This window comes from Gigantopelta aegis, chromosome 13 (genome assembly GCF_016097555.1).
Source record: "Gigantopelta aegis isolate Gae_Host chromosome 13, Gae_host_genome, whole genome shotgun sequence".
In the NCBI taxonomy this organism is placed as follows: Eukaryota; Metazoa; Mollusca; class Gastropoda; order Neomphalida; family Peltospiridae; genus Gigantopelta; species Gigantopelta aegis.
Window position 1 is genome coordinate 4,190,445 of NC_054711.1, and position 15,000 is coordinate 4,205,444.

Genomic DNA, 15,000 nt, shown 5'->3' on the forward strand with positions numbered 1-15,000 from the left:
AACGACACCCCAGCACGATAAACTACATCGGCTACTAGATAGATATATAGACAGATAGATAGGTAGACAGATAGACAGATATACATATATATAGAATGATATATAGATAGATCGATGGATGGATGTATGGATGGATGGATGGGTGGGTGGGTGGGTGGGTGGGTGGATGGATGGATTGTGTGGATGGATGGATGGATGGTTGGATGGATAGATAGATAGATACAATAGATGTTTAACGACACCCCAGCACGATAAACTACATCGGCTACTAGATAGATAGACATATAGATAGACATATATATAGACAGATAGACAGACAGACAGACAGACAGATATAATAGATGTTTAACGACACCCCAGCACGATAAACTACATCGGTTACTAGATAGATAGACAGATAGATAGATTGATAGATAGATAGATAGACAGATAGACAGATAGACAGACAGACAGACAGGCAGACAGGCAGACAGACAGTCAGATAGATAGATAGACAGATAGATAGATATAATAGATGCTTAACGACACCCCCAGCACGATAAAATACATCGGCTACTGGGTGTCAAATTATGGTAAATGTGGCTGGAACGAGAAATAGCCCAATGGGTTCACCTACGGGGATCGATCCCAAAACCGACCAAGCTTCATGCGCGCGCTTTGCCACTGAGCTACGACTGGCCCCGTGATTGAAACAAGTGCAGTGTCCTACTATAATTACTAGTAGTATGACGATTCTGTTTAGGACTAGAGTAGTCAAACTCCCTCTCCGTCATGTCTGGAACAAACAGCGTAACCCCCACCCAACCCCACCCCACCCCAAGTGTGTTTGTGGTATTTATATCAATGGCATATATGGTGTGGTGTAGATTTTGATTAAAAAGCTGCATGTAACAAGTTTAGCCACATATTATTATTGTCGTTTATGAGACTTGATTTGGTGGTATACACCCTTATATCCTTTGTGTGTATGTCGATTAAAAATATGCGTGTGACAATGTTCGCCACATTTGATGCTATTATTGTCGTCTATGATATTTGATTTGATGATATACACCCTTATATCCACGGTGAATATGTTAATTAAAAAGATACGTATAGCAGTTTTCGCCATATGTATATAATGTTACAGTTGTCGTCTGTGAGATTTGATTTGATGATATACACCCTTATATCCATAGTGTGTATATGTTAATTAAAAAGATACGTATAGCAGTTTTCGCCATATGTATATAATGTTACAGTTGTCGTCTGTGAGATTTGATTTGATGATATACACCCTTATATCCATAGTGTGTATATGTTAATTAAAAAGATACGTATAGCAGTTTTCGCCATATGTATATAATGTTACTATTGTCGTCTGTGAGATTTGATTTGATGATATACACCCTTTAAGATCGCGGCGTTGAGCCTAGTTGGTAATCCATGTAAATCCATGTTTAGATTTCCACTCTGTCAGTTGTACACAATTGGTTTTTATTCTCTCCACTTCTGAAGCCTATTTTCCAATTATAAAATATTGATAACAAGTCGCGTAGCCTCGATATATTTTCTATGAGTTGTACCGCCTATTTCCGATTGGACTTTTGTTTACAAATGGATAAAGACGTGTTACATCGTCAAGGAGTTTAACTGGTATTCTTTTTTTTATAATGTGTTCGCTGTATACTACACCGTAATAATACAACCCCCCCCCCCCCCAAAAAAAAAAAAAAAAAATAAATAAAAAAAAAATAAAAAAAAATAATGGCGAACGAGAAAGGAATAATCATGTCAGTATTTTCAGGATACAGAAAATGCATTGGCAGATTCAGAGGGGTTAGTTGAGAGGGGTGTTACAGAAGTGCATTTCATTTTAACTTATTTTCGTGCGTATATCCAATTAAGGTTCAAGCACGCTGTCATCGGCACACACCTCAGCTATCTGGGCTGGCTGTCCAGGACAGTGGGTTAGTTTGTGGTTAGTGAGAGAGAAAAGGGTATAGTTGTCTTACACCTACTCACTGAGTCGTTAAAACTCGCGATGGGTATATGGGAGACGGTACCGGGCTGCGAACCATTTACCTACCAGCCTTGTGTCCGATGGCTTAATCACGACACTACCGAGGCCGGTGCACAGAAGTTTAATGAGCGTCTGTGAGAGTCTTTATTTAGAAATATGTGTGGGGATTCCCCCGAATCCTATATGGCCCGTGCTTATACAACTTAATGACGTTTGTGGGCCAATTGGGCTATTTGTCGCTCCAGCCAGTGCACCGTGGTATGTGCTATCCTGTCTGTGGGATGCTGCATATAAAAGATCCCTTGCTACTAAAAGAACAATGCAGCGGGTTTCCTCTCTAAGACTATATGTCAAAATTACCAAATGTTTGACATCCAATAGCCGATGATTAATAAATCAATGTGTTCTAGTGGTGTCGTTAAACAAAACAAAACAAATCTTGAATGATGTCATACACATGCAACTTGTCTGGCATTGCCATGGCGTTAGGGTTTCAGATTCTATTAGTTGTGAGTCTACTCTCTAAACATTTTATAAGCACAAACTCAAATTACCCTTTTAAAGAATTTCTTGCCTCCCCTTTACAAAATCCAGGATCCGCCCCGAAAATGACATTTTAAAACTAAAAGTGTACTTTCCTTCCTGTTTGTTTTCGAAGCTCCCCCTTCCCCTCCCCCCGTCCTAGATACGTCACTAAGATGTATCATAATGTGATGAGACTTTTAATAACTTTTAAAAGTAAAGTGTATTAAGATAACGTCATACATTTGATAATTGTCATACGAGGAAACCCGCAACATTTCATCCCCTTACAGCAAATGATTTTTTTAACATGCACATTCCCACATACAAGACAGCACTTACCACGGCCTTTGATATACCAGTCGCCGGGCCCTGGATGAAACGGGGGGGGGGGGGGGGGACTCTGAGAATAGGTCCACCAAAGGATTCTATGTTTCGACGCAAGCATCTTGGGCGAGCGAGCGAGCGGACGGAATATCTCTGGCTTCAGGTTCTTCTGCCGTGGGATCGAACCACCTTAGTGGACCCATTCTCTGATTATTATTTTTTAATTTCCTATCCCAACCAGTACACCACGACTGATATACCAAAGGCCGTTGAATTTGCTGTCATGTCTGTGGGAAAGATTCCTTGCTGCAAATGGAAAAAATGCAGCAGGTTTTCTCTAAAACAACAAGTCGAAAACTACGAATTGTTTCACATCCAATAGCCGATGATTGGTAAACTTAATCAGGGTACTGTAGTGATACTGTCAAGCAAAACAAACGTTTAACTTGTAAACTACGCCAGCGTTATATAGACTCAACTAGATCCCAGACCCGCGGTAGTAGGAGAGTATGGTAGGTGGTTACAAATGCCTCTTAACAATGCCAGAAGTAACTACTGAACACTCCGAAGTGGTCAGACTAAGACCACAGCTAAAAGCTGATGGGAAATGGCAGGTGTGTGGCATGGATAGCCACAAGAGACAAGCATCTCTCGCGGTTGGAAAGACAAGGACGTGGATGTGGAAAGAAGTTGAAAAATAGGAGGAGTTGACAGATCGGGAAGGAAATGAGATGGGATAGAATTCAGGAGAGAAAGGAAAGGGGGCAGTGGGATGGAAAAAAAAACAAAAAAAAAAAAAAAGGAAGGAAAAAAAAAAAAAAAAATTCCGGACGCGCCCCCATTTTCAGACAAAGACGTGGGTTGATTGTATTTTCTTAATACGGGTCCAGTGCTGAGTGTGTCGTTAAAAACATGCCCTTCTTTGCGTGGAGGTGTAGGAAAAATGGGACGTGTATTTCTAACTACCGCATCTCACATGTTCTCTTTACTTCGTTTTCGTCGACAAACAACCTGTTATGTATACAATCGGAAACTTAATTAGCTTCGTTAATGGAAGATGATACCGATTTTTGCCGATGGCATTAGTGACGTAACGTTTTTTTTTTTGCCGCCATCGTTTGTTTAACGGATGGTGGAAAAAGGTTATCTAAACATAGGCGGTTTACAATTACCCCCACAGCAATTACTTTCAGGAGCATTACAAACAAAACAAAAATATGTTCATTAGAGGTATATCGAGTAAATAGAAAACTGAAAGCCAGATATGGAAGCATTGTTTAGATTCACCGTCATCCGGGTTCTCGTTAGAGGTTCTAGGTGTTTGAAAAGTGTATATTACTAATGGACAGAAACAAGGGACCACACCAACACTGACAGAAAACGGTGACTTATGCTTAATCTCAAACTACCAACTGCAACGGCAAAGCTGTCCACCATTCTGCTGTCACGACTTCTACGACTGCCCGGGGCGGGACGTAGCCCAGTGTTAAGAGTTCACTTGATGCGCGGTCTGTCTGGGATCGATCCCCGTCGGTGGGCCCATTGGGCTATTTCTCGCTCCCACCAGTGCACCGCGACTGGTACATCAAAGGCCGTGGTATGCGCTATCCTGTCTGTGAGATGGTGCATATAAAATATCCCTTGCTGCTAATCGAAGAGTAGCCCATGAAGTGGCGACAACGAATTTCCTCTCTCGATATCTGTGTGGTCCGTAACCATATGTCTGACGCCATATAACCGTTAAATAAAACATTTCCTTTCTTCCTTCTACGACTGTTCATCTGAGCCTACCCGTCATTGGGGGTTGGGGGGTATTAAAAAGCAATCGTTGAGGTGGCCAACTTTCTGCTCTCACGCCCTCCTGCCCCGGAATTGGTCACTGGCGAAGTCAGAGGCTAAATCCGAGGTGGGCGTGCCAGAACCTCTGTGGATAAGGGCACGTAAATAGAGTTCCCACCCCCATCCATCTGCTCTCACGACTTGTAAGACTGTCTTACAACTCGATTCTCGTCGTATACTACGCATACGACCGATTAGTTGTTAATCTGGACGCACCCATCGTAAGTGCCAACTTCGTCGTGGCAGTTGCTGATCTGAGCCTAGCAAAAGTAACCCTTTCCTGTTAGTGGTGGTGCGATCTCTTATGTCTTTCTATCAGTACCGTCGGTGGACCCATTGGCCTATTTATTGCTCCAGGCAGTTCACCACGACTGGTATATCAAAGGTCGTGGTATGTGTTATCCTGTCTGTGGTGCATATAAAAAGTCCCTTGCTGCTAATCGAAAAGTGGCGACAGCGGGTTTCCTCTCTCTATATCTGTGTGGTCCTTAACCATATAACCGTAAATAAAATGTGTTGAGTGTGTCGTTAAATAAAACATTTCCTTCCTTCCTCTATCAGTATAACAAACTAACCAAACACCAAGAACCTCAAACCAGTCCGAGTCTGGCATTACAACCAAAATCCTTATCCATAGTATCGTCTTTGTCCATTGGGCTATTTTTTATTCATTGGACTATTTCTCGTTCATTGGACTATTTCTCGTTCATTGGGCTATTTCTCGTTCATTGTGCGATTTCTCGTTAATTGGGTTATTTCTCGTTCATTGGACTATTTTTCGTTCACTGGGCTATTTCTCGTTCACTGGGCTATTTCTCGTTCACTGGGTTATTTCTCGTTAATTGGGCTATTTCTCGTTCATTGGGTATTTCTCGTTCATTGGACTATTTCTCGTTAATTGGGCCATTTCTCGTTCATTGGGCTATTTCTCGTTGATTGGGTTATTTCTCATTCATTGGGCTATTTCTCGTTCATTGGGTTATTTCTCCTTCATTGGGCTATTTCTCGTTAATTGGGCCATTTCTCGTTCATTGGGCTATTTCTCGTTGATTGGGTTATTTCTCATTCATTGGGCTATTTCTCGTTAATTGGGCTATTTCTCGTTGATTGGGTTATTTCTCATTCATTGGGCTATTTCTCGTTAATTTGGTTATTTCTCGTTCATTGGGTTATTTCTCATTTATTGGGCTATTTCTCGTTCATTGGGTTATTTCTTGTTCATTGGGCTATTTCTCGTTCATTGGACTATTTCTCGTTCCAGCCAGTGCACCACGACTGGTATATCATAGGTCATGGAATGTGCTATCCTGTCAATGGGACGGTGCATATGTAAGATCCCTTGATATTAATGGAAAACAAAATGTAGCGGGTTTCATCTCTAAGACTGTGTCAAAATTACCAACTGTTTGACATCTAATAGCCGATGTTTAATAAATCAATGTTTTGTGGAGTCGTTAAACAAAACAAACTTGAACCTTTTACATCTGTGTACTTTAGATAACGATTACGACACTAATGGGTACTATATCAAAGGCCGTGGTATGTGCTATTCTGTCTATGGGATGGTGCATATAAAAGATCCCTTGCTGCTAAATCGGAGAGTAGCCCATTGCGTGGCGGCAGCGGGTTTCCTCTCTCAATATCTGTGTGGTCCTTAACCATATGTGCGACGCCATATAATCGTAAATAAAATGTGTTGAATGCGTTAAATAAAACACCTCCATCCTAATGGGTACAGAAAGTTGGTCTACAAAATCTAGTGTTCCCTTTTCCTTTTTCTCAATATATAATATTGAATGAAACGACTGGCAAACCCCACATGCAGTTCATTCATTCCTTTATTCAACTTATGTTCGTGCTTATATCCAATTAAGGTCCAAGCACGCTGTCCTGAGCACACGCACCAGTCAATTAGTGGTTAGTTGTTAATGAGAGAGACGTCTGCGTAGTGGACTAACGTCTACCCATTAAGTGATTAAATCTCGCTCTGAGTGGGAGCCAGTATCGGGATACGAACCCAGTACCTACCAGCCTTATGTCCGATGGCTTAACCACGACACCACCGAGGCCGGTAACTTGCTTGACTGAAAGTTGGTATACAAAACAAAGTAGTCCCGTATTTCTGTCTCTCAATATATAGGTGTCCGACGAAAGACCGAAAGGGACCGACATTGACTGGAAAGGACCGACATTGACCGAAAAGGACCGACATTGACTGGAAAGGACCGACATTGACCGAAAAGGACCGACATTGACTGGAAAGGACCGACATTGACCGAAAAGGACCGACATTGACTGGAAAGGACCGACATTGACCGGAAAGGACCGACATTGACCGAAAAGGAGCGACATTGACCGAAAGGGACCGACATTGACCGGAAAGGACCGACATTGACCGAAAAGGACCGACATTGACTGGAAAGGACCGACATTGACCGAAAAGGACCGACATTGACCGAAAGGGACCGACATTGACTGGAAAGGACCGACATTGACCGGAAAGGACCGACATTGACCGGAAAGGACCGACATTGACTGGAAAGGACCGACATTGACCGAAAAGGACCGACATTGACTGGAAGGGACCGACATTGACTGGAAAGGACCGACATTGACCGAAAAGGACCGACATTGACCGGAAAGGACCGACATTGACCGAAAAGAACCGACGAAGAATGGGATATTACAACTGTTCTGTAAATAGTTTACATGATACAATTTTGGTCCATTTCGATGTTTTTTCGATCCACTTCGGTCCTTTTCGGTCTTTCGTCGGACCGCAATATATAGCATTGGATAGAACGAGAATCGCTTTTAGTGTTGTATATCTTGCACTTGACGTCAAACGAACTTGATACGGCAGGAACCGGCCAAGCTGTCAGCGATCGTCCGTAAATAAATCTACAATACTGAACGCAAGCCCTCCACACTATATCAGCCAACCATTGCAAACAAAAGCAGACACGTCATCACCTGCCGGTACTGAACGCTGCCCCACGCTATACCATCCAGTCATCGCGAACAGAAACAGATACGTCATGATCTGTCAGTGCTGCACGCAGCCCTCCGCTTTATGAACCAGTCATCGGAAACGGAAGCAGATACGTCATCACCTGTCGGTACTGAACGCAGCCTCACGCTACCAGCCAGTGATCGCAAACTGAAGCAGATACGTCATCACCTGTCAGTACTGAACGCAGCCCCACGCTATATCAGCCAGTCATCGCAAACAGAAGCAGATACGCCATGCTCTGTCGGTGCTGCAAGCAGGCCCCCGCTATATGAACCAGTCATCGCAAACAGAAGCAGATACGTCATCACCTGTCATTTCTGACTGTCAGAAATCTGACACGCGGCAAATTCACGTGTACAGAAGATAATGTAAATTTCCACCAAGTTGGCGAACCCTTTCTGAGACTGACATCTCTATTGTTCCTGATGTCATAGACAACCAGCGGACACACGGATGTTGCGCCGCACGCTATTTCCTTGTCATGCGTGAAACGTATATATCCTATAGGTTCTACTAAACCTAATCAATGTCCACAGTCGATAATGATAAAGTCGCTGATTCTAGTTTGAACCCGTTGAAAAATAGACACTATGTTTTGTTAATCTACAAATCTGTAACACGTGACATCTGGCCTCAGAACACAATTAATTACACTGTATTTTTTAATATAGCCCCAGTGGCTGTAGCAGTTTTATTAATTTGGCTATTGGCAGTGTAAACCAAGTGCACGTATTCACTAACTGTATTCTCTTCCGTGTCAAACCCATTGTAACAATTCAAAATACAAATCAGCTCCCCATCCAAGAATCACATCACAACAAAACTACATTTCCTCGCATACATTTCCGTAGTTTGGTAAACCAAATGGGTGGATAACTCTAGTCTGAGGCTATCGCGATAAAGTTAAAATAAAGAGGAACAGGAGTGTGACGCTGAAAGGGAGAAATACCCTCTAATACTAGAATAAAGGGGGAAATATCCTCCAATACTAGACTAAAGGGGGAAATATCCTCTAATAATAGACTAAGGGGGAAATATCCTCTGATAATAGACTAAACGGGGAAATATCCTCTAATAATAGACTAAACGAGGAAATATCCTCTCATAATAGACTAAACGAGGAAATATCCTCTCATAATAGACTAAACGCGGAAATATCCTCTGATAATAGACTAAACGGGGAAATATCCTCTGATAATAGACTAAACGGGGAAATATCCTCTGATAATAGACTAAACGAGGAAATATCCTCTAATAATAGACTAAACGGGGAAATATCCTCTAATAATAGACTAAACGGGGAAATATCCTCTGATAATAGACTAAACGGGGAAATATCCTCTGATAATAGACTAAACGGGGAAATATCCTCTGATAATAGACTAAACGAGGAAATATCCTCTGATAATAGACTAAACGAGGAAATATCCTCTGATAATAGACTAAACGGGGAAATATCCTCTAATAATAGACTAAACGGGGAAATATCCTCTAATAATAGACTAAACGAGGAAATATCCTCTGATAATAGACTAAACGAGGAAATATCCTCTAATAATAGACTAAACGGGGAAATATCCTCTAACAATAGACTAAACGGGGAACGTTTGTTCTGTTTAACGACACCAAAAGAGCACTTTTGATTTATTAGTCATCGGCTTAGACAAAAAACCGCTGACAAAACATTCCATAAGTAGCAAGGGATATTTTATATGCCCCATCCCACAGACAGGATAGCACATACCACGGCCTTTGATATACCAGTCGTTGTGTACTGGCTGGAACTGGAACGAAAAGTAGCCCAATGGGCCACCGACGAGGATCGATTCTAGATCGACCGCGTACCAGTTCGGTTAATGTACAAACCTGTAACACATCTGATTAAAGTTACACTAGACTATGTGACGCTAAAGCGGCCAAGTATTCTCTGATGATAGACTAGATGTAGTCTCCATAACCGTTACTTCTCAGACGTTCGTGCGTTTTCAGAATTATTAAACTTTCGTGGTATTGCAAGCAGCCGGATGGCAATTAACACTTCGGATGTACGGACACGGATATCATAAATAATAAAATATAACTTATATCTGACTTCAATTGACATCTATGGAACGAGAAATAGCCCAATGAGCCCACCGACGGGGATCAATCCTAGAACAACCGCGCATCAGGCGTGCGCTTTATCACTAGGCTACGTCCCACCCCTTACACCAAGCATAGTAACTTTGCCGAACTCGTCAGAACCTGACCCAGACACAGCTTTGGTGTATGTTGGGCCTTAATTTGTCATGACTGGAGTTTCACCCCTTCCGGCGTTCATCAGATGGCTGCACGTTCATCCGATGAATGTCGGAAGACGTAAAACTCGACTCATGGCAAACTAAGGCAGTATCCATCGTACAATCTGTATATACTCCACTTTCAGAGTGTTGATTACTGTTACGGTCATATTGTCTTTCGACATTTTAGTATCGTTCTATTAAGTTAAATACGGTTTGCCTGTGGACCTCGAATTACAAAACGGAAGTGACTGATTTGCTAAAGTGTCACCTGGGAGACCTATCGATTCTAATTTCCGGTGTGCTGTCTGATTACGTTTTAAATCCCGCCATCGTACTTGTAGTAAAAGTAATGTATACAAATATTTGACTCGACCCACACTCTTAGCCATTACTGAGAGATGTATAGGAAATATGTATATTAACATTGGATTAACTATAAACAAAGGCGGAAGCGTGATTGTTCTAGGTAGGAGGTGTCAATAAAGGTTTAAAGGATCAATACCCCACAATATAATTCTTAATAAACAGACCTTGTCTTTTAAGGTGCGCGGGTGCGATCACGTTCGTACAGCGCACGTAATTTCAATCTGGCGAGTGTGAAAAATAACGCACGTTACACTTAACAAACAGCGCATGTAAATTCCTTTGCCTATTTAATTTATTATTAATTACAAACAGTCCACTTTTGTAAGGTAACATATCACAGCGTCTGATAAGGTATAGTTTTGAAGAAAAAAAAGAGAATAATTAAATAGTGGCATCTGTAGCCTACACATTGACAAATGAACTCGTTACGGAAATTAGCGAAGTCAGTAAAATTGTCTCGATTAGTTCATAGATGTTAGCTTAAAAAGATTACGTGAGGTCACGACAATGACAAGCGTGTAGCTTTCTATTTTCTTTAAAAAAAATAAAATGAAATTTAGACAAAGCCAATTCAAAAGTAGACAAAATAATAAAAAGAAGGAAAAGAAATGATACTAGGTATGTAGGAATAGGCCTAGGTATCGTTTATAAAACAAAGCCAGTCTTTCTTCTTTTTTACGTTTATTGTTATTATTTTTTTAATGAATTAATGAATGTCCATATGCTATTTATATATGCATATATGTACACAATATAGTAACATTAATCAGCCAACAATATATTTTTTGTTTGTTTCAATACGTTTGTTAGAAAGTCACAGACCATGTGACTGGAACATGATTTGATGCACAGTACTCTGTGGCAAATTGACCAATCTCTGACAGTGCGCCACATTTTGGTGGAGTGTAAGTATTTGAAAGAAACACGAAAAGATATATTTGGTCAGAGAAATGTGATGGAATCATTTTGATTCCATCCAGAACTTTTATTACAATTTCTTCGAGATACTGACTTTTACTTTTACTTTTAATTTGATCTATCTGTGATATTGGTATTTTTGGCACAGTTCTTTACACTGTGTTTTAATTTACCTCTTGAATGTTTATATTGATGTTGATCATCACTTCATGTTTTGAATTACCATAGTTTGACACCCCATAGCCGATGTATTTTTCGTGCTGGGGTGTCGTTAAACATTCATTCATTCATTCATTTATTGACCAATCAGAGCTGGCGGGGTAAGATTATTTTCACTCTTGGAAATCTGGCTGCACGCACACGTTGGTCTATTTGACAACTTGTTACGCATTTATCTAAAATTAAGTTTTTTTTTTTTTACATCATCTTTATTATGGCATCCAATGTTTGGAATAAAATCCTTTGTAATGACAGATTTTGTCGGAGTTCATATATTTTATATCTACAACATTGGGGCCGTTCTAGATCAATAACTTAACGCTGACTCGACATAGATGTCAGAGCCGTTCGTAACTGGTAGTGGTAGGTCAAACGACGTGTTACAAAATGTTGAGGGAAGGAGACTGGTTGCTTAATTGTTTAATTAAAAATGTCACGTGAATGTCAATACTCAAACAAACACTATAAATTGAACTAATTATAGGCCTTCATTTCACGAGTTATTTAATAATAATAATAATAATAATAATAATAATATAAGGGACCTAATTCAGTCGGCAGTACACCTGAGAGTCTTGGGTCGTAGTTCTAATTGAACCACCTCCGCGGAACCAGTGCTATTTTCTCATCCCAACTATCCTAATCATGTGCGTTGTACATAATAATGAAATTCAAGACAAGTTAATTCCTAATTTCCTACACGTTTAGCTGCACGTTCGTCAAACCATCTTACCATTGAAAAAGGTATCTATAATTGTGTACATCAAATTATCTGAATAGTACATACTGTAATTAAACAATCGGTGTATATCATAATTATATTTCTATAGCACTGCACCTGAAATTTGTGAATAACTCTATTCCTGAAAAGGGAAGAGAAGTCAGACTACACTAATGAACCAAGCATAAAATTAAAAGAAAAATTATAGGTTTATTGGATACTTTTTGTTGCGACATTCTCTACATTTACATATACCAGTTACTTCATACATTAATAATGCTTGGTTTTCACTCGCCTTAGCATTTTGATGAGTGCACGTTTTCACTCATCTAAGCATTTTGAGGTGCGCGATTTTTCACTCGACATTTTTTTCAAAATGCAAGGACTGAATAAGCAGTATATTGTGTAGGGGCGCAACGTAACCCAGTGGGAAAGCATTAACCTGATGCGCGGTCAGAGTCTATTTCTATGTATATTTTTCTGTCTCTCTTCCTCCATCTCTCTCTCTCTCTCTCTCTCTCTCTCTCTCTCTCTCTCTCTCTCTCTCTCTCTCTCTCTCTCTCTCTCTACCTGGATTTTACACATTTTACAAACTGAGTATGGCTTTTTATTTTTTATTTTTCCTTTACACTCTGTTTTTCTTTATTTCAGATCCTTATGCGTCCACAATGGCCGACCTTTCTGACCAGTTACTCGTCATTCTCAGCGACACTGCGGCGACACCTTCCGGCATGAACCAGAACTACAGTTCGAGAAAGGGAGCTAACTACTCTCCAGTCTCCTCGGCCAACTCCACCAATCAGAAAGACGTTGACCTGGCGAAAGCGGAAGTCGTCGTTCTCAGCGTCATCCTCGCCCTGGCGGTATTTGGCAACGTATGCGTACTGACTGCGCTGGGCCGGAAACAGAAGATACGCAGCCGTATGCACATGTTCATCCTTCACCTCAGCATCGCGGATCTGTTGGTGGCGCTCTTCAACGTTTTGCCGCAGATGATATGGGAGATTCTGGGCGAGTTTCAGGGCGGAGATCTTCTGTGCCGCTTCGTCAAGTACATGCAGATATTCGTCATGTATCTGTCCACCTACATCCTCGTAATGACTGGCGTGGACCGCTACATCGCTATCTGTCACCCTCTCTCCAACCACATCTGGACAATGCGGACGGTTAACTTAGTTGCCGCGATGGTGTATCTCGTCTCCGGAATGCTAAGCATTCCCCAGGCGCTGTTGTTCAAATACCAGGAGAAGTCCCCAGGCTCGAAAAACTACGATTGCTGGGTTCTCTGGGACCCGCCGTGGCTCCTGCAGCTGTATATTACGTCATTCACTTTTGCGATCTACGTCATACCTTTTGTGGTTCTCGTGTACGCGTACGGGGCCATCTGCTACACGATATGGCGGAAACACAGGAACCTGAAGGCCTCGTTTTTGAGAAAGCACGTCACGAACGGGCTCGCCTACACCGGGAACTACGGATCAACTCCGCGCGGCGGTTCGTCTCAGAGGAACGGAATATACTATCCCAGAATGCACTCGCGGAGGGGATTCTCCAGCGCCAAATTGAAGACTGTGAAGCTGACGTTTGTCGTCATCATCGCCTATCTCATCTGCTGGTCGCCATTCTTCGTGTCGCAGCTGTGGTGGCTGTACGACGAAACGCTGCCTTATTCTAGTAAGTATATTATCTTATTGCTTGGCACACACCTACAGACTCGGATGTCGAGTCTGCAGTAGTCTCAAAATGTGCTCCTGCACAAGACAGTCTAATCGGAGAAAAACTGGAGATTAGACGAGACTGTTGAGCCTTTTCCCTGCGCACACCTATCGATTAACTGGATTAACGCCGATGCGACTGTCGAGTTGCCGTTAATCGGTAAGTGTGTGTCAAGCATTAGTAACGCTAACTATTATTTTTTGTTTTGTTCATTTGGTTGTTTTATTTATTTACTTTAAAGTTATTATTATATTGTGTTTTATGGCACCACTACAGCCAACATCAATGTTAGTTGTTGGATGACCTTCGGGCAACATATAACCCCCCCCCCCCGCTCCCCTCCCCCCCAAAAAAGAGAGAAAACCCCCCCAAAACCCCATATATATATATATATATATATATATATATATATATATATATATACCCTGATAGCATTTACTTCCATTTTTAACGTCGACTTAATGTACAAAACGCAAACAACCGTTAAAGGTAAAGTTTGTTTTGATTAACGACATTACTAGAGCATATAACACACTTGGATGTCAAACATTCTGACAAAATGACAAATATTTCTGTGAAAAAAGTGTTTTGGTTAGTTAGGCTATAACTTTTAAGCGGTATCCGGAAGGAAGGAAATGTAATTAACGACGCACTCAAAACATTTTTATTTACGGTTATAAATGGCGTCAGACATAATTATGTTAGGTTAAGGACCACACAGATATATATAGAGACGAAACCCGCTGTGTCCACTTCATGGGCTACTCATTTCGATTAGCAGCAAGGGATCTTTTATATGCACCATCCCACAGACAGGATAGTACACACCACGGCCTTTGTTACACCATTCGTGGTGCATTGGTTGGAACGAGAAATAGCCCAATGGGGCCACCGACGGGGATCGAGCGCTTTACCACTGGGCTACGTCCCGCCAAGTGGTATCCGAAACCATAAGTTGTTGTTGTTGTTGTTTTTTGTTGTTTTTTTGGTGGGGGGGGGGGGGGGCTTAGCAGCAAGAGATCTTTTATATACCATTGATATATACCAATCATGGGACTGTCTTTCGGTATGTCAA

General features: G+C 41.3%; 1 protein-coding gene across 1 annotated transcript in view; it reads left to right on the top strand.

The window, feature by feature from the left end:
• The first annotated feature begins 9,991 nt into the window (after positions 1-9,991).
• The window catches only part of LOC121387622 (cephalotocin receptor 2-like), a 21,775-nt gene continuing 16,766 nt past the window's right edge, over positions 9,992-15,000 (top strand). Inside the window, exons 1-2 of the mRNA XM_041518791.1 lie at positions 9,992-10,061; positions 12,861-13,883. Of these exons, the coding sequence (XP_041374725.1) occupies positions 9,992-10,061; positions 12,861-13,883 (1,093 nt within the window). The remainder of the gene's footprint in view (positions 10,062-12,860; positions 13,884-15,000) is intronic.